The sequence below is a fragment of the Lissotriton helveticus genome, chromosome 6, assembly GCF_964261635.1.
Source record: "Lissotriton helveticus chromosome 6, aLisHel1.1, whole genome shotgun sequence".
NCBI lineage: Eukaryota > Metazoa > Chordata > Amphibia > Caudata > Salamandridae > Lissotriton > Lissotriton helveticus.
Genome location: NC_136067.1, coordinates 384,128,231 through 384,146,401, shown reverse-complemented (window position 1 = coordinate 384,146,401; position 18,171 = coordinate 384,128,231). Strand labels below are relative to the sequence as shown.

General features: G+C 46.1%; 1 protein-coding gene across 4 annotated transcripts in view; it reads left to right on the top strand.

The window, feature by feature from the left end:
* The window catches only part of ASAP2 (ArfGAP with SH3 domain, ankyrin repeat and PH domain 2), a 1,060,322-nt gene that overhangs the window by 913,890 nt on the left and 128,261 nt on the right, over window positions 1-18,171 (top strand). For 2 of the 4 annotated variants that reach the window (XM_078647829.1, XM_078647828.1), the window contains exon 23: window positions 8,534-8,701. The exons of the other annotated variants lie outside the window; for them this stretch is intronic. In XM_078647829.1, the coding sequence (XP_078503955.1) occupies window positions 8,534-8,701 (168 nt within the window). The remainder of the gene's footprint in view (window positions 1-8,533; window positions 8,702-18,171) is intronic. 4 annotated transcript variants of the gene reach the window in all.

Sequence of the window (18,171 nt, the reverse complement as noted above, 5' to 3'; positions counted from 1 at the left end):
AAGAGTCTTGGTTCTTGGTTAGATATGTTCACCACCGCCAAGAACACGCAATACCATTACTTTCAAGATGCTTTTTTGTATCGAGTGGAGCTCATGCCTCGTGTACACCTTTCTGCCCATACCACTTCTGCCGAGAGTTCTCAAGAAGATCAGGAATAATCGAGACCAAGTCATTCTGGTGGCTCCAGGCTGGGCTTTGAGAATTTGGTATCCCAAGCTGTTGAGCATGGCCATTGGTCTTCTGGATGAGGTGCCCCTTCAAGAGCATCTTCTGTTACAGCAGCAGAAGAGGGTTCTCCCCTGGAACCTGCCGACTCTCCTCCTTCACGTGGAGATTTAGCGGTGACAGTTTACTGCTTTTTACCTTCTGCCCCAAGTCTGCAGTGCTATCTTGGCAGCCCCGCATTCCTCCACCAAGTCGGTATACGTCGGTTATTAGAATACATTTGTTGCATGGTGTGCTGAGAAACAGATTGATCCCTTATCTGCTCCTCTTTCCCAAGTTCTTTTGTTTATCTTTACCCTAGTCCAGCAGGGCTTTGCATTGGGCACTTTGAAGTGTTATTTATCTGCTATCGGGGAGCCGCAGAAACGTGGAGATCAGCCCTCTGTCTTCAAGACCTCTACTGTACATAGGTTTCTTAAAAGTCCGCAACACGTTTCCCCCATCTCCCTTTGTTATGCCTCAATGGGACCTTAACTTGGTTCTTACTTTCTTAATATGCGCTCCCTCTGAGCTGCTTCATTCTTGTCCTTTTAGGCTCCTCACCATCAAGACGGCCTTTCTGGTGGCGCTTACATCTGCCTGGAGGGTTAGTGAGCTATAGGCACTGTCCTCTCAGCCTCCCTACATCTAATTTTTCCTCGATTATCTGGTCCCTCAGGCTCCAGCATTCTTCTTGCCAAAAGTAGTCACCCCGTTCCACGCAGGCCAGTTCATCACTTTGCCTACCTTTTAAGCTCTGCCTCATCTCTCTAATTAAGAGGAAAGACTTCACTGTCTGGCCCCAAAAAGAGTGTTGTCGTTCTACCTTACCCTCACAGAATCGTTCCGAATGGATGATCACCTCTTCGTGGGGCATGCCGGGGTCAAGAAAGGGAAAGCTATGCAGATTCCCTGCCGACCCACCCATCCTCTCTGCGTCCAGATTTCTAGGGACAGGGCTGTTCCCCTTTCAGAGCCCTAGATTACCCCTGCAGGGAAAGTCGTGGAAAGAAACTGACATCAGCACGCTAGGGTACCGCCTATAAATGCAATTTGCTTGTCACTCCTGGGCCGGATGACACCTACGCCTCGCCAAGCCAAACAATACCACCTACCGGTGCTCAAGGTTATTGCTCACAAAACATTTCTGTTTTTAGTCTAACACCTCTGGATAACTCTCAGATAAGGACTTTGCACCTAGTTAGAGTCTCTACCAGATAAGGTGTTACCAAAGGTAAGTTAATTGTTCATTGTGTCACTAATGGATGCTAATACCATTGTAGTTACTTTCTTCGAAATTATGCAGATGTCAGGCTGGAAGACCCAGAACCTTATCCTGCAACCACAGAGAGAAAATATATGTTGACAATAGTCTCCTGTGACTGCTGCATCATTGAAGACTGACATAACTGTTGAATAGCAACAGGGGGACTGAGCCTCCTGTAAAAGGCTATATGGAGGACAACTACAACATTTTACAAAAATATCACTTTAGATCTCTCACCTAATTTAGGTCATATAGGCATCTGCAGTGTAGTGATGAGGAAACTTGAATTTTTCTAGACATGATTACTGCAAGAGGACCAATGTTTAAAGTGCTTGGAAGCAAGTGCCTACATTTTTTTTCTGATGTGGTGTTTGGTACAAAGGAGGGAATTTAAAAGGCTAACTATAGCACCACGTTTCGAAGTCTTATTAAGGATATTGCAGTATGAAACGTTCATGTCAGACATCAACCGCATCATGATGCAGATGAAGATGCATTTGGATTCATCAACCTCCTCTGTGTCCACTACCAGGCACAATGGGGGTTACATCAATATGATGATTACGATGGTGTCTGTGACTACATCAGTGCCAAGCAGAACTACCATCAGAGCCTGTACCTGATCTCTGTATGTTACAGAAGCATCACAGAGTATGAAGATAACAGTTTCCCTGTATCTCCTGTAGTTCCCCAGATTCCCCAAAAACCTGAAATTGGCCCTTTCAAGCATTACGCCTTCAGAAAGAACCAGGATATGTGCTTGCTTCTCTTCCAGGGGATCCTCATCAATAGTCATAAGCACTGAATATTCCCGCCCACGTGCGGGGACCCCGGAAATAATATAAAATTATATATGTAAATCACATATAAATAGCTCCACATATATGTATTCACATATATCATTTTTTCTCACACCAATGCAGCCCCAAAATAGAGGCTAAACAATGTAAATACTTATACATACACTGCAATTAGCAAGGAAACAAAAAACACATTAGGTCAAATAGCCCTTGAACTTTGTGTTTTAATGAGCAAAAATACTCATAAATCCTGAAAATTGCTAATAAATAGACATTGTTAGCCACAGGCTGCATTGAACAGCAATAGCATAGAAAATGAAACCATTTTCAACAAAAACTGGCACCGTGCCTTTAAGGCAGCCATGACCCCTGGCTTCCCATCATGCCTCAGGGGTGACAGTTAGGTCAGTTGTTCTTTCCGGCTCCTTCAGTCAGGACCCTGGTTCAACAGCTCCCTTTGTTTTTGACTTTCTGTCAAAAAATACTTGAGATTTTCTACAATTTTTACTTTCACTCGACGTCTTTTGGACATAGAGTGTTTGTGCTGCCTTTTTTGACTCTTAAAAAAGGTATTTTTCTGTCCAAAAGCCTTCTCTTTTTGACAACTGCCCTTCCTGTGGGAAGAAGAAGGCCAAGACACACACACATCCTGTGTGTATCCTCTGCCTCCCTGACACTCATTCTGCAAGTTCTTGTGAACACTGCAAGACTTTATCCAGGAGAACTCTCAGAAAGGCTCACCAACATCATACCCTGAACTGGCCTGTTGTCTGTGGGGCTTTTTTCATACCTGATTTGGTGCTTTGTTTTAAAGAACCACAGATGAAGGGAAGTCTGAATCTTTCCTGCAGAACACATTCTTTTCACCATTGTAGGCCATATATGTGGCAGGGTAGACTCCTACTTTCATGGTTCCACTTGCCCGCCTCAATAGCATCCTGCTGAGTGTGCAGTGAGCACTGGTCCCTTCCTCCAAAAGGCCTCCCAACCCTCTACAGCTCTCACAACCCCATCCCAGTATGAGACTGTCCCCAGTGAGCAGCCTAAGGCCCACATCCCCTCTTTCGCAGCCTAAGCCCTAACCTCTGTGGTGCTAGAGATGAAAGGACTCCGGTCATTGAAGGCAGCAGGAGGCAGAGACCCAGGGAGCCAGCCAAGGCCGCAGTCTACTGCAAAGAAAAGGAAGATTCTGAATGGCCGGTATAGCCTGTCCCAGCCCAGGCATATTAAAACTGTTCCATTCCTCTATGTAAAAACCCCTGAGGACAAGTACAGGACTGGCGGACACTGGCGAATGATGACACGGACGAACTGCAAATTTCTTCAAGCTAAGCTCCAACAAGATGAAAGAGAGGTGAGGCTTCAAAAGCGACTGGGTTGCTCTCCTGCCATACCTGCTTCTTCCGAACTGTGTGCCCTGGAAAATGTGATAACTTTGATCCAATGTGGTATCAGATTAATTAACCTGGATGGGATCTGCTGTACTCCTCCCCAGACCGCAGTTGCCTATCAATAGAGAGCAATAAGCAGCATCAGGTGCTAGGTAGCAGAAGTCGCTGACTCCACACCCACTCCAACTTTGTACTTATCAACCTGCCCTGCCCCCAGCCCTTCTGTTTAACGTGATCCTGTGATTCCAAACATGGCCTTTATTATTACCGTTCCAAACTCAACCCTGTGCCAGACATTAAAACTCACCACACCCACCACAGTGTTGTCACTGTCTTAGCTTATGACTCCAGGGTGAGGGAAGTCTCGCCCAGCCTGTGCATGTGTAGGAGGCACCAACCCCCTACCCCCACTGAAAAACACATTCAGCTCCTTTTACCACCAATGACTATTGTTTTACAAGACTTTGCGCTGCCTATTTGAGCGGAACGACCCCGCTGGTATGCCCTCGGGCCCCGCTGAGTCAGATGGGGCCCCATCGGGTTCGATTCCGTGGGCCACGTAGCCATTGGGATCTCAAGGATTCAATCCCGGGTGACGCTGGTCGTGCCATCGCCACTTTTCCCAGCGCCATTCCCATCCTCAGCACCAATGACACAAAGCCAGAACAACGTCACCCGATGCCAATTCTGGCATCGATAGAACCCAGAGGTTCTGTGTTGTCGCCTGAGCACTTTGAAGATGTGCTAGACCCTTGAGAGGAATCTAAGCGGTCTATGAACCCTCTGGAACACCAGGATGTCTCTGTGGAGAACGTGGACTGGTATGGGGAACTTGGGGAGGTCAGTGGGCTAGACACTTTCCTAGATATTGGCATGCTTTCTCCGCCAACAGTGGCAATGGAGGAGGGGCATCCCATGCTATGGTGGTAAAGAGGGTGGCTGAGGTCCTTGGACTAGAGCTGCCCTCAGTGCAGGTCAGGACTAATCTCCTGCCCGAGGTGCTTCAACCAAGGGCTTCCACTTCTGAATACCTTTTGCCCTTTAATGAGGCACTTATGAACGTCCTTCTAGGCACGTGGTCCAAGCCTAGCACAGGGGCTTCTGTGAATAGGGCGATTGTAGGCCGCCATCGCCCAGCTCCAAGCGACCCATAGTTCCTCAGCCAACGCCCCACCCCAGAAAGTTTGATGGCGCAGGCCTCAAGTCCCAGGGCATATTCACTTCTGCCTTCCCCCCCCCCCACCCGGATAGGGAAACCAGAGGCTGGACTCATTTGGAAAGAAGTTGTTTTCTTCCTCCAGCCTGGCATTGCGGTCTGTGAATACTTCATGCTTATTGGACTGATTCTCCCATTCCCTTTGGGAGATGGTTGAACAAGTACTGCCACAGGTCCTGGAGGAGGCCCGGGTTGTGCTCTCCCAAGCGGTCAAGGATGGGAGAGATGCCGCAAAACTTACCATACTGTGTGGCCTAGATATGACAGATTCGCTGGGCAGATCAATTTCAACGATAGTAGCCTTGAGGCCTGGCTTCGAACAACTAGCTTCTCTGGAGATGTCCAAGCCAATCTGATGGACACGCCCTTTGATGAAACTCATCTTTTTGGGAAAAGGCAATTTCTGCCCTGGTTAGGTTCAAGGACTCTCAATCTAAAGCTAGATTATTCAGCCTCTCCTCCACTCCTCGAGGCCAGTCTTCCTTTTGCCCCTTTTGTGGCAACAGAAGGGGTTTCCAGCCGCGTCAGCCCTATCCCGGCCACTGTTCTGCACAGACTGCCCAAGTCATGCGAGGACGTGGATGCGGTGTATCCAGATCCAGGAATGGAGGTCAGAAGTCATCGGCCGCACTACCCCCAGCAGCGTCCGCTTCCAAGCACTCCTAGGCTGACTCTGCAGGACCACACTACTCCAGTTGGTGGGAGAATTCGTCATCATCAACGCCACTGGAGATCCATAAAATTGGAAACGTGGGTCTTGTAGATTGTCCAGGAGGGCTGTTCTCTGTCTTTTCTCTTTTTTTTATCACTCTGCCAAATCAGGAACGGGTGACAGAGGATCATTTAAGGTTGCTCCAAGAGGAAGTTACAGCTCTCTTTTCCAAGGGAGGTATAGAAAGAGTTCCGGTTTCAGAAGTAGATAGTGGTTGTTATTCCCTGCTACTTTCGGATTCCGAAGATGAACAAAGGTTTACAGCCCATTTTAGATCCTCAGACCGTCAGTCTCTTCTTCAAGAAGGAGAAGTTCAAGATGCTCATTCTAGCTCAGGTCTTGTCTGCTCTAGACCAAGAAGACTGGTTAGTAGCGTTGGACCTGCAGGATGTGTATTTTCACATCCCCATCCTGCCGGGCCACAGGCGTTAGCTGCAGTTCAAGGTAGGCCGCAAGCACTTTCAGTTTACCGTGCTCCCCTTCGGCCTCACCAGTGCCCCTCAGGTTTTCACCAAGGTGATGGCGGTGTTCGCAGCTCATCTGCCCAAGTTAGGGGTGTCCGTCTTCCCCTACTTAAACGACTGGCTGTTGAAGGCATCCTCACCCCAGGCCGTCGTCTTCTACCTTCAGACTACGGTTGACCTCCTGCATTTGCGGGGGGTTCTTTCTAAATGTGCCGAAGACGCACCTGACTCCTTCTAAGACGCTCCCTTTCATTGGGGCAATTCTGGACACAGTGCAGTTTTGGACCTATCCTACCGAGCAGCGAGTCAAGGATATTCAGGTTATGATTTCAATGTTTCAGCATCTATCCTGGATTTTGGTGAGACTGACTCTGAGGCTGTTGGGCCTCATGGTCTCCTGCATCCTGTTGGTTAAGCATGCCAGGTGGCGTATACGGGCTCTGCAGTGGTACCTGAAGTTCTAATACCCATTACAAATTAATGGGGTAACCTGAGCATCACTAAACACAAAAGAAGGTCCCAGGGGAATGTTTCAAGACCCCGACTGCTAAACCCCCTGACTAGAAATGACACCAACAACAATTAGCAGTGAGTCTGAATAAAAGCCAATCCATTCGTGTACCCAAACAAAAAAGTAGGAAGAAAGGGAAAAGTCAACACTTACACATTTCTTAAGCACTGCTATTCAGTTCCCCACTAGACACACCATATTCACTTCTGTGGTATATTATTTGGGATATCCATTGACTTGGTTATATCATCTGCCGGGTCAGCAGTGGTTTCCCAGATAACCTTGATTTGTACAAGAGATCCCAGATGATGAAGGGCTGTCTCGATGGTGGACTGATGGGAACTCGTTCCAATTGTTGACTTTTCCCTTTCTTCCTACTTTTTTGTTTGGGTACACGAATGGATTGGCTTTTATTCAGACTCACTGCTAATTGTTGTTGGTGTCGTAACCTGAGCATCACCAAAGGACCTTGGTACAATATAATATTAAAAAAACTGGTCCTTCACTAACTCAAATACTGAGGGAAATGTAATCATAAGGGGGTTGCCATTTCGGTCAACCACTGGTAATTAATACTACTCAACTGCAAATGCACACCCTGAAGGCAAGGAGAAACTATCTAGATACACAGTGCTTATATACAAACTACACCCACAATTTTTAAGTTGAATTAATTCATTTGTTGTATATTCTCAAAGTTGATTGCCAACATAAATACAATGGTAAAGACAATACCACACAGATGTAATAAGAGGTTGCTTGAGAGAAAGAGGGGAAGGAAGTGCTCGTGCTGGAGAAAAAGGGGGTAAAAATCACACGCTTTAGAGTTGCATTCCTTGTTTCAAGAGGATGCTGGTTTATGAGAAGAACCAGTACAATATGGCCTGTCCACGACATTATTTACAATACATTTTAATTTATTCTCTAGTGCATGAATGCAACATCCGATGGTGGGGCAAAGGTGGTCAAATTAATGGTGCAGGCCCTTGCTGGGGGGGTATGCATAAAATGTATTCTAAATGTCACTTTTTGATTTCATTTTTGATTTCCAGTGCAAAATGTGTGCTGCCCTAGAGCTTTAAAATCGCTTGTAGACAATGGCGGCTCCTCCTCTAAGGCAGAGTAGCGTCGCCCGACTGCTAATTCAGCAGTGCACAAATGAATAATAGCATGACATAATCATTTTATTTTTCTATGCGGAGCCAGGTGGAGGTGGGCTGGGCTCCGTAATGCCAAGCAGAGTGAGGAGTGGTTTGCACTCCTCTACTCTAAGTGAGCATGATGGTTTGGCCAGCCCTATTGGGCCGGCCAAACCATCATGCGCACTTGGCATGTTCTCCATTAGGCTGTGTTGCACACCCCCATGGTGAAAATGCCCAGCCTCCGCAGGAGGCCTTCGACAAGAACAAGGATAGACGGGCGGCACCGAAGGAAAGGTAAGTTCATTTTTTATATTATTATTTTTGTAATCCATTCCTCCCCCGCCTCACCAGCCCAGTCCTGGGGCAGCCGCCACTGCCTATAGAGTTAAGCACTTGCAGAGCACAGGTACAGTTCGAGGCATGTTTAAAACTGCATCATATCCTTCCAATGGTATTAAATTGAGTATGAATTAGTTGTGTAATATTAACAATGATTTTTTTTTTCATTCACTGAAGTTTCAAAGCACTGTAGTTTACAGGTGTTACTATCACTAACTTTAATGATGCTCAAGTTACCAAACTTCACAAGGATGCTGGACTAAGTTGGCTTTACTGGGATTCAGACTCGTGACTTGCCACACACTGCATATTTCCATGACAAACATTCAACTCGTTGAGCCATCCTTCCCGCTTATTTAACACCTGTTATGTAAAGTGCTTTGAAAATACACAACTGAAGTAGCAAGCACTATATATAAAATAAGCTACGTATTGTTACCTTGCATTACTTTGACAGAGGGGGAACAGTATGTGTTTCTGTTTCAGTTCAGCCCTCTGTTATTGGAAGTGGTGTTCAGACGACAGCTTCCACAAATTCGACATGGAAATCAAGTACTATAGGAATGGAAAATATAGGTAGACAAAGGTCTTCTTCGGATCCTCCAGCAATTAAACCCCCTGTGCCACCGCTACGTGTGACATCTACTGCAACAAGTAGGTTTATACCTATATTTAACAAACTAATATGCACTTTCAACTATTATAACAACATAATATGCTGCATTTCTTTTTTTACTCTACTCTTCACAGTTCATACTAAATGTTGTAACATTACAATGTAGCAAAGGTAGTGACTGCTTACACAATGTTTTGCCATTTAGATAACACAATTAGTGCTAGTTGTTAGGGGTTTAAATCATAAATAAATAATTACATTCATGAATTAACTTATCTGACTATACAGAAAGTATTGGAGGGGCCAGCTCTGATTTCTGATGAATAATACTAGCTGCATAATCCTCACCGTGTGAATGTTCCCTGGGTCTCAGACTGATCCATAAACTTTAGAGCAGTACTCCTGTGTGTCGGTAGTTTGCTTTGTGCTGGACATTCCGCTAAAGAAGTGACAAGCAGGGTCGCATATAAGTGCAACCCATCTTCCTTTTTGTGTCCCTAGACACTCATCTGGAGTTTCTCCTTGGCCTTGGGTCCTTGGACCAAAAATATCATCAAAGTTTTATCGGTGTGCAAGGGAAAATGTTGCCTCCTGAGACAATCGGTTTATACCTGATAGTGGCTGTTGCCAACAGATGTCTGTGGGTGTGTTTTTGCTGCCTGGGGTCGTAACACAACTTCCGGTCCTGTGATAACAGGCGCCCAGATGAACCTCAATGCCATCTAGGACCACAAGCTCAAACTTTAAGGTTGCCAAACACAGGAAGACTTCACAACGTGACTGGTTGAAGCTGAAAGGAAGGTCCTGTTCCCACTGCAGATCATTGCTTTGGTCAAAGTTGTTTGGCAAGTCCAAGATACAGCATAAGAAGTAGAATGTGTGATCAACCCCTTCCCGCCACTCTTGGACCTCATAGATGGCATCAGTTTGCCTCCTGGTCTTGCTCTCTGCCACATCCGGCTTCCATTAGCATAGCCCCAACAGCCAATCCTTCAGATTCTGAAACTTTACCCCAACCACATGATAGGATGCAAACTTTCCACTGCCTTTTTAGCACTGACTCAGACAGTGACAGTCATAAGGAAGGGGGTAATTATATCTCACAATACGTTGATGAAATGGGATTGGAAGATGCCAGTAGCCTGGATAGTTCTCCATATACCAGTCTTGTATTTTCACCTGGTCCAGCTATAGAGGAAAGCAACTCCTTCAAACTCATTAATCGGAGGCCAGCAGAGTACAGCTCATTACTATAGAGATAAAAACTAATGTTTTAACGGAGGTACTTCAGCCAGGTCAGCCCATACCGAGCCTCATCTGCCATTTAATGAGGCCGTCATTAAAACCCCTTTTGGGTACTTGTGTGAAACCATGTTCAAGGCCACCTAATAGGCAGATTGCTTTCACAGCATCTGACACCAGAGCGTTTGGTGATACAGGCATCCACCAGCAAAGTATATTCCATTGCCTTTCCTATTTTAGATCTTGACACTCTCAGCACCTTCCTGCGGAAGAACAATTTCAAGATGCTCACATGAGCCTTTCGGAGATCTGCAGTAGTGGCCACTGGATCGTGATTGGGTCAGTGGCAGGCCCTGCTCCTTACCACAAAAGGATCGGGCAGTAATGGAAGAATCACTACTGGGTTGGAGAAGTCATCTGGGGAAAGGTGGAGATCAGGGACTTCTGATCTTCGGCAGAGACTAACTCCACTTGTTGGCATTGAGGGTGGTTCACTTGGTGTTGAAGGTCCTCTGTTCATCATCAAAGAAAGACTGGTGCAAGTGCTCATGGAAAACAACACTGCTATGTGGTACTGTAACATGCAGGGTGCAGTGGCGTCCTGGGTCCTGTACCAGGAGACCTTGTGTCTCTGGAAGTGGCTGGACCATCCTGGGATTTTTCTGGTAGTGAACCACCTGGCGGGATCTTTAAACATCAGGGTGGACAAGCTCAGCTGAAGTCGTCTAGCAGATCACGAATGGCAGTTGCACCTGGAGGTGGCACAGGTATTCTTCCATGAATGGGGATAGTCCTGGCTGGCTCTTTTTACTACCATTGAGAACATACATTGTGAGGGCTACTGTATGCTGGAGTTTCCAAAGCAGCTCTCACTTGGAGACACCTTCTGTTTAGAGTGTAGCTCATGACTCCGGTATGCCTCCCCACCACTACCTCTTCTGCCTAGGTTCTGAAAAAGGTCAGGAACGACGACCGGGCCCAAACCACCTGTAGGAAAGTAGGATCTGCCTTCATGGTTACCCCCACTTTTTGCTGATGTCAGTATGTTTTTTTTGTGTTTTTGTTACTAGTCTGACTAGGATCTTGCTAATCAGGACCCCAGTCACTGTGCTATCCGCCTAAAATTAACTTTGGTAATACTTCTGTACCTCCACAATTGGCTACTGATGTACACTTGTAAGTCCCTAGTATATGGTACTGAGGTACACAGGCCATAGGTACACCAGGGGTCTCCCATGGACTGCAGCATGTATTGTGCCACCCACGAGAGAACACTCAAACAGTGACTACAGGTCTGCCCTTGCAGCCTGTGTGTGGTGTTGCTTGCACTTCTCACGACAGGTATAAGTTTCCTTATATCTGAGATCACCACACTTAAAACCTATAAGTCACCCCTCTGCCAGGTCTTTCAGTCCTGAAGGCAGGGTGCTTGGTTATCAGTGTGAGGGTGCCCCTGTATGAGCAGGACACGCCTACAAACCCCAGAGTCGATTCTTCAGGCTTTGTAATTGCGGTGAGCCCTTTATAATACATATAGTGGACATCAGTCATTACGAGATGTCTAACTATATAGTGGCTGCACCGAATCCAGTCATGTTTGGTATCAATCATGTTGGAATCTCTCCCCAACACTGATTCCAGTGTTGGAAGTATGATCCCATGTACTTGTGGGCTCCATTAGGGTACCGCATGTACTCCTGGTTACAGCCTTTTAGGGTCTGACAGCAAGCTAGTGCTGCTGTCGACAACAGCCACGATTCTGCTCTTTTGCTGCTGAGCCAAGAAACAATAGGTTTCCTGTTGCAGGGAGGTGTGACCACCTCCCAAACAGGACTTGATGTATTGGGCTGGGGTGGGACGCTTGCCAGCGCCACCAGACTGCTTTGAAGGACACATTTGCTGCCCTCCTTGAGTTGAACCAATTTAGGGAGTCCTTGGCTCCTGCTCTGGTGCAAAACTGGAGAAAGGACATGGAACTATCTATCCTCCTCTCTGTCCAGACCCTCCTCTGGGAGGGACCAGCGAGTCATCCTATCCCCTTTTCTAGTGTATTTAAGTGCTTATCTGTGAGTGGGGTCCTCAGGTTCATCATGGGACAAGACTCAAGCCTGAAACCAGTCTGGACACTTGGACCTCACCTGCAACCGAGACTGCATCATGGAAGGCTCCTGCTGCTCCTGATCTTGCTGTTATGCAAGTCTTCTTTGTCACATGTGCTTCTTCCAGGATAGTCAACAGACCTTTGGACATCAAGGAAACCGAAATAATCTCTCTTGTAGTGAAGGAGTCACGTTTGAGGCCAGTATCTCTTGTCTGAACCGTTGGGGCTGAACCCCTTTGCACAATGTCAACCTGCCATTGCCAAGGCTTGTTGGCTCTGTACTCCAGAGATCTTCGGGCTACAAAAAGCTTCAGCCTCCAGCATCTCTTCCTGCCAAGTACAGCGTATTCACTGCATCCACTGCGCCGAGGGCCTTCCTGTTCGAGGTCCTCTGTGACTCATGTGCCTTCTGCCTGTGGGTCTTGCTTCAGTGGGCTCCCCTGCTTGCTTGGGGCCTGCTCTGACTACCCTGCTGGTGGTGAGTCCGTTGGACCTTGCTGGTCCCGACATTGTTTCTTCTTCACTTTCCACGCCTCTTGTAGATGCCAAGGCTTGTTGCTGCTCCCGCCGGACACCGACCCCTGGTTCTCAACTTCCGATGTGGGACAGCTCGTGCACGGCTCCTGGTCTTCCTCGGTGTCGCCTGGTACTCACAGCTGCAGCGACAATGTCATAGTCAACTCCTTTGAACCGTCCGTCATCAGTGGGCGTTGTTCTTCCGTACCTCCTAGTCACCTCCGAGTGGCATAGACACTGTCCCCTCTGCTTACAGGTTCTCCTCTTTAAGAATCCCCTCTTGGATTCCACTGGACTCTTGCACATTCTTCCACAGTGGGATCTTTACTGAAGCCCTCCATTGTGGTCTAAGGTTGTTTCGGATGTCACTTCTCACCTAAGCAACCGGCTTCCCTGATGTAGGTATCCTGGTTTCTGGGGTATCCACGGGTAGGGTGACTCTCCAACCTTCTGTCTTCCATGGAGTTTCTTCATGATCCACTGGAAAGGGTCCTTCTTCCTTAAAACTGCAACCACGACTTTCATTGGACACGCGGCTGGGTTTCCACTCTGCACACAGCCTCCGTGGGGTTCCTGGGTACTTACCTTAGGTTGTTCCATGTGTCCCCAGTCTCCTGGTCCAAGTCCCGACTTTGGTTGCAGTTCGTATTCCACTTTCTTAATATATGGTTTGGTCTCCCCCTGGAGACCACTGTATTTTGTGCTTACTTACCTGTTACAATTGAAGTATTCTTGTGTATTTGTGTTTATATCTCTTGGTAGGAATCATGCATTAGTGAGTGTTGTGTAATAAATCGAACTATTTTTATATATACACTATGTGATTCTTCTGGATTTAACCTACACTACATGATTAGATCTGGTGCAACAAGCTGCTTAACACTTCTTCAAGATACGCCTGAAGGCTGCTCTCCACAGTTACACCTTAGAGAGCTCACTAAGGTTGTCTAAGACCACTAAAATCACCATAAGGGTTCGTTTGGTTTGTTCTTTTTTTGTCCTCATTTGCCTTTTCACTGCCCAAAACTCAACGAAACCACCATGAGCTTTTCCAACCTCATTTACTGGATTTAAAGAAGGGGGAGACCAAACGCTTTCTAGAAAAGAGGTTCCCCTCTGGGTAAACCCATTGATGGAAAGGACGGGGAGCCTCTCTCCACAGCGCAGTCAACCATTCCCCCAATTCTTCCCTGTAGTCTAAAAGAGATTCTCCAGCCAAGGCAGACAAGGCTTAATCATAGGACTTATACCACCTATAACACCATATCACCCTATCCTCACCCAAAACATGCCAAAAAAAGGAGTCCAAAATGTATATCTCTTCTTTGTCTGATCTGAAATATCCAATTTTGCGATAAATTTCATAGCCCGTAACCAATCAAATTCTGTCGCGAGACCGATGAAACCCATAATTTACATATCTCTCTTCGTGCCAAGAGTGTAGCATTAAAAATAAGCTTTGCATTATCGTCAGGCTTACCTTGATCTGCATCCCTAGGGCACTCAAAAAACAGCTACTCACAGCCTCCCAGAAAGCCTGAATCTTCAGGCAAAGCAGAAACATGTGCAGATCATCTTCATTTGGGCTTTTGCACTTGGGACACACCACCACGCCACCAGAGCCAAATTTGGAGAGTCTTTGCAGTGACCAATACACCCTATGCATTGTAAAAAATTGATTTCTTCTTAGATTCGCAGGCTTTACAATTTTATAGAGCATAGACATTGTTACTTGCCATTAGTCTTCCGTAGCGATCTCCGGCAAGCATTCTCCCCACCAGGTTCTCCGGTAACTTGAAGGGGCCATCCTCCATTTCTAAAATCAGCCAGTACCATAAGGCTATTTTTTTCATAAATACGGTATTAGAAAAAAGCTTCTCTTCCAGCTCATTATAAGATCCAATTTGGTCACCCAATGCCGCCGCCCAACTTTGAATCTGGAGAAACTTTGACCCCACTCCTCCTCACAATGCCTCCAAGAAATTGGCTTTCCATCTGGAAATAATTCCTTCCATCTCAGAAGACCCTCCTCCTTTAGTGGGTGAGCCAACAAGTCCCTGGAACATAGTGGATATCCCGGCGCATTCCAAATCAAAGCCATCTGACTATAATATGGAATTTTTAAAGCCCTCCTGATTCTAAACCAAGTCTCTGCCAAGTCTCTTTACAGCTTTAATCTAACCTTTAAAAAAAAATTGGATCAGGAAATTTGTACATGAAACCATTTTGATTATAATTTTGCTTCTTCAGCATTGCTTGAAACATTTTCCCAATAACAGAATTAGTCGGACTATCCATCAGCATTCTGCAGTTTTTCAACAAAAAAGCCCATGAATAAAGTTGCAGGTCTGGGACCGCTAAACCACCTTTTGCCAATCTTCTCCTCAGCTTCTTCCAAGAAAGACGCGTCCCTTTTGATGACCACAGAAAAGAACTGATCTCACTCTGTAAACCTACAAACCAGTCCTTCTTAAAAATCAAAGGTATTGATTCAAATAAAAAAGTTAACCTCGGCAAAATCATCATTTTAACCAGGTTTACCTGACCATACAGAGTTAACGGTAAGTGCGACCATCCTCGTAAACTAGCGCTTACCCCTTTTTTAAGCCTAGTAAAATTCACTTTAGTGAGATCTGCGATATTATGAGTTATCCTAACTCCAAGATACCTCATCTCATTTTTACAAGAAATACCCTCCGTATTTATATTCCAGGTCATAACTTCTGTTTTTTCTTTGTTGATGTCATAACCTGAGACAGCCGCAAATTCTTTAGCTAAGTCTAGGAGACTACTCATTGATTGCAGTAAATTAGGAGTGTAGATAATTATATCATCTGCATATAATCCAATTTTCCTAGACCAGTCTGCAAACTTAAAAGGGGCAATATTCTCAGCAGCCCTTATTCTACACGCCAACGGTTCTATGTATAGATTGAATAGAAGTGTGCAAATATACCCTGTTAACTCACTTTAATTAAGCATTGGAACCTGGGATCGAATTTTAGTAAATTTCTATTAGTGCTATATCAGGCCCCTACAGCAAGAGTGTTAGTGAACGGGACCCTGACCCAGCCAGTTTCAATCCTGCAGGGCACCAGGCAAGAGTGGCCGCTGTCACCACTTCTGTTCGATCTTTACATAGAACCGTTGGCGCGTAGAATAAGGGCTGCTTGATAGCAAGAAGAACGGAGGGGGAAAACATGGCGGCCGGCTAGTTGTGGCTGCGGGTGTCGGTCAAGCAAGGGTGGGGTCTAGTGCTTTTTGACGTACTGCAAGGGGTCTGGTGAGACACGGGAGGGGTTTGAAGGATGCGGTAGTCTTCGTGGCTGCTTTTTCGGGAGAGAATAGCAATGCGCTAGTGGTAAGTAAATCACCGAGTGAAGGAGGTGTATGGCTGGGTCAACTGCGGGAGCCGTATCGAGTCTGGCGAGACGCGAGGCATTTGGAGAGGTGGAGCCAGCAGGGAGAGAGCGGCATCGGAGATCGGCAAGGGTCGACGAGCTGCAGCCAGAATCCTTTTTCGAGGGGGAGGACGGGGGAGAGGAAACCAAGCGGACAGAAGCGGCGGGAGTTTTATAGAGGAACGGTTTTCTGCAACAAAAACCCAGAAGGTACTTTTGTCTTGTACTGTGCTCAGCAACGGTCATACAAGCCCCAGGAGATTCATGATTGCATAAAAATCAAATGGTTCCGGCGGCCCCAGGGCGTTAAACTCCTGTAGTAAAGTGTGCGGGGGGGGTTCTGTGGAGCTTGGTAACCTAGGGGGAGTAGTAGAGGCTGTTGTAGAAGCAGGGGGAGGCTCGGGCAGTATCTCCAGGTACGCATTAAGGAGTGCAGGAAGGGGGGCGCGGTAGCTGCTGTTCAATCGGGGGGGTCTCCTGTTTCTCCTGTCTCTAACAACAAAGAGGTCATACAGGTTAAGGCTAAGGGTAGGCTAATTAAGAATAAGAAAACCTGCAAGAAAGTGGTGGGGTAGGCTCTTCGGAGCCTATGGTTAAGGTTACTCCATCACTTAGCTCATTTTTTAAGGTCCTGCCAAAGACTTTGATATTGAACCGGAAATCTCCAACAAAGTTAATTGGGCATGCGATATCCCCCAAAGTCGGACGTGAGTATCTAAGTGGGCAGAGTAGTTTGGCCAGTGGGGAGTGTTTGGGAGAGGTGTCTAAATTAGATCTGGTGGATTGGTCCTAACATTTAAGTCCCAATCGTTTCCAGCTCCTGTCTTAGATATGGGTGACGGTGAGGGTGTAGTCCAGGTCCAGGATGAGGTTAATTTAAATTTAAATGTACCACAACAGGTTTCTGCGTGTGGTGCGCCCTCACTAGAGATGGAGGGAGAGCAGTTGAACAAGTTGGAGCAGCAGAGGGAGGTAGAGCAGAAGTGCAGTGATCTCTCTGTTATTACGTTGCTTAAAAATTTTAATCTTGAGATGCATAAGAGATTTAAGGTGTCGGAGTCAAATCAGGAAAGCATTAGGGCAGCGTGCGGGCTATTCGAGAGAAAGATGGATGACTTAAGTAGTCGAACGATGTCATTAGAAGTCGAGGTTAAAGACCTAAGAGAGGAGGTTATGGCAAATCGGAAAGAGCTAGAAGTATTCAAGGTTAAGGAAAGGGAGCATGAGGAAAGGGTAGAAAGGTTGGAGAATATGCAAAGAAGAAACAACCTGAAAATGTTAAAACTCCCGGAGGATAGAGAAGGATCGGATATTAGAACATATGTAGTCCAGTTATTGAAGAGTGAGTTGCAGTTGGAGGAAACAGAGGAGGAGATCTCCAGGGATATCCAGAGAATACTTTGTGATCCCTTCAGGTTGAACCCGAACCGTGCTAAACCTAGGAGAATCTTGATTAATTTCATGACTTGTACTTTAAAAGAAAAGATTTTAGCAGCTGCTCTCAAGAAGAAAACAATTGAATTGGAGGCTGCTAAGATTGAGATAAGATCGGATTTATCATCTGTAACTGCTAATAGACAGTGGGAGCTTGGTAAAAGGATTGAGCCATTAAGGAAATTAGGAGTGTCAGTCCAATTGAAGTTTCCAGCACTTTTGAAGGTGATGTGGAACAACAAAATGCACTCCTTCCGTTTTGTTGATGAGGTTGATACGTTTTTGGAACAGTGTCAGCCTGGTGATATTTGAGTTAGAAGTTACAGTTTGATTGGTAGATGGTTGTCAGTTTGTTTATGCTATGTTTTGTTTCTTAATGACTCCAGGTATGTACATACGTCATAGTTCTTATTAAAGATGTAATGTTTGCTATTTTCACCACCTGTCAAAGGGCACCCATAGGGCTTAGTAGCCATGGGTATTTGGAACGGGTTTTCCGGGGTAAGAGGGTGGGTTCTAGGGTGTTTTTGGGTAGGGGTGGTAGGGATAAAGGGAGAATACATAAAAATCCTCAGAAGCTTTTTTTGCTGCCAATGGATTAGTGGATGCGTAAGAATGTTTATTTATGTTTGGGATGAGTGGGGGTAGTTTAAATGAGTTGAGATTTTTGTCGTGGAATGTGAATGGTATGCGTGTGAAAAGAAGAAGGGACTTGATTTTGAAGTATTTGAAAGATTCCTTGGCTCATATATTTATTTTACAGGAGACCCATCTGACGAGATGAGAGTGAGAAGTTGTTCTCTTCTCAGCGGTG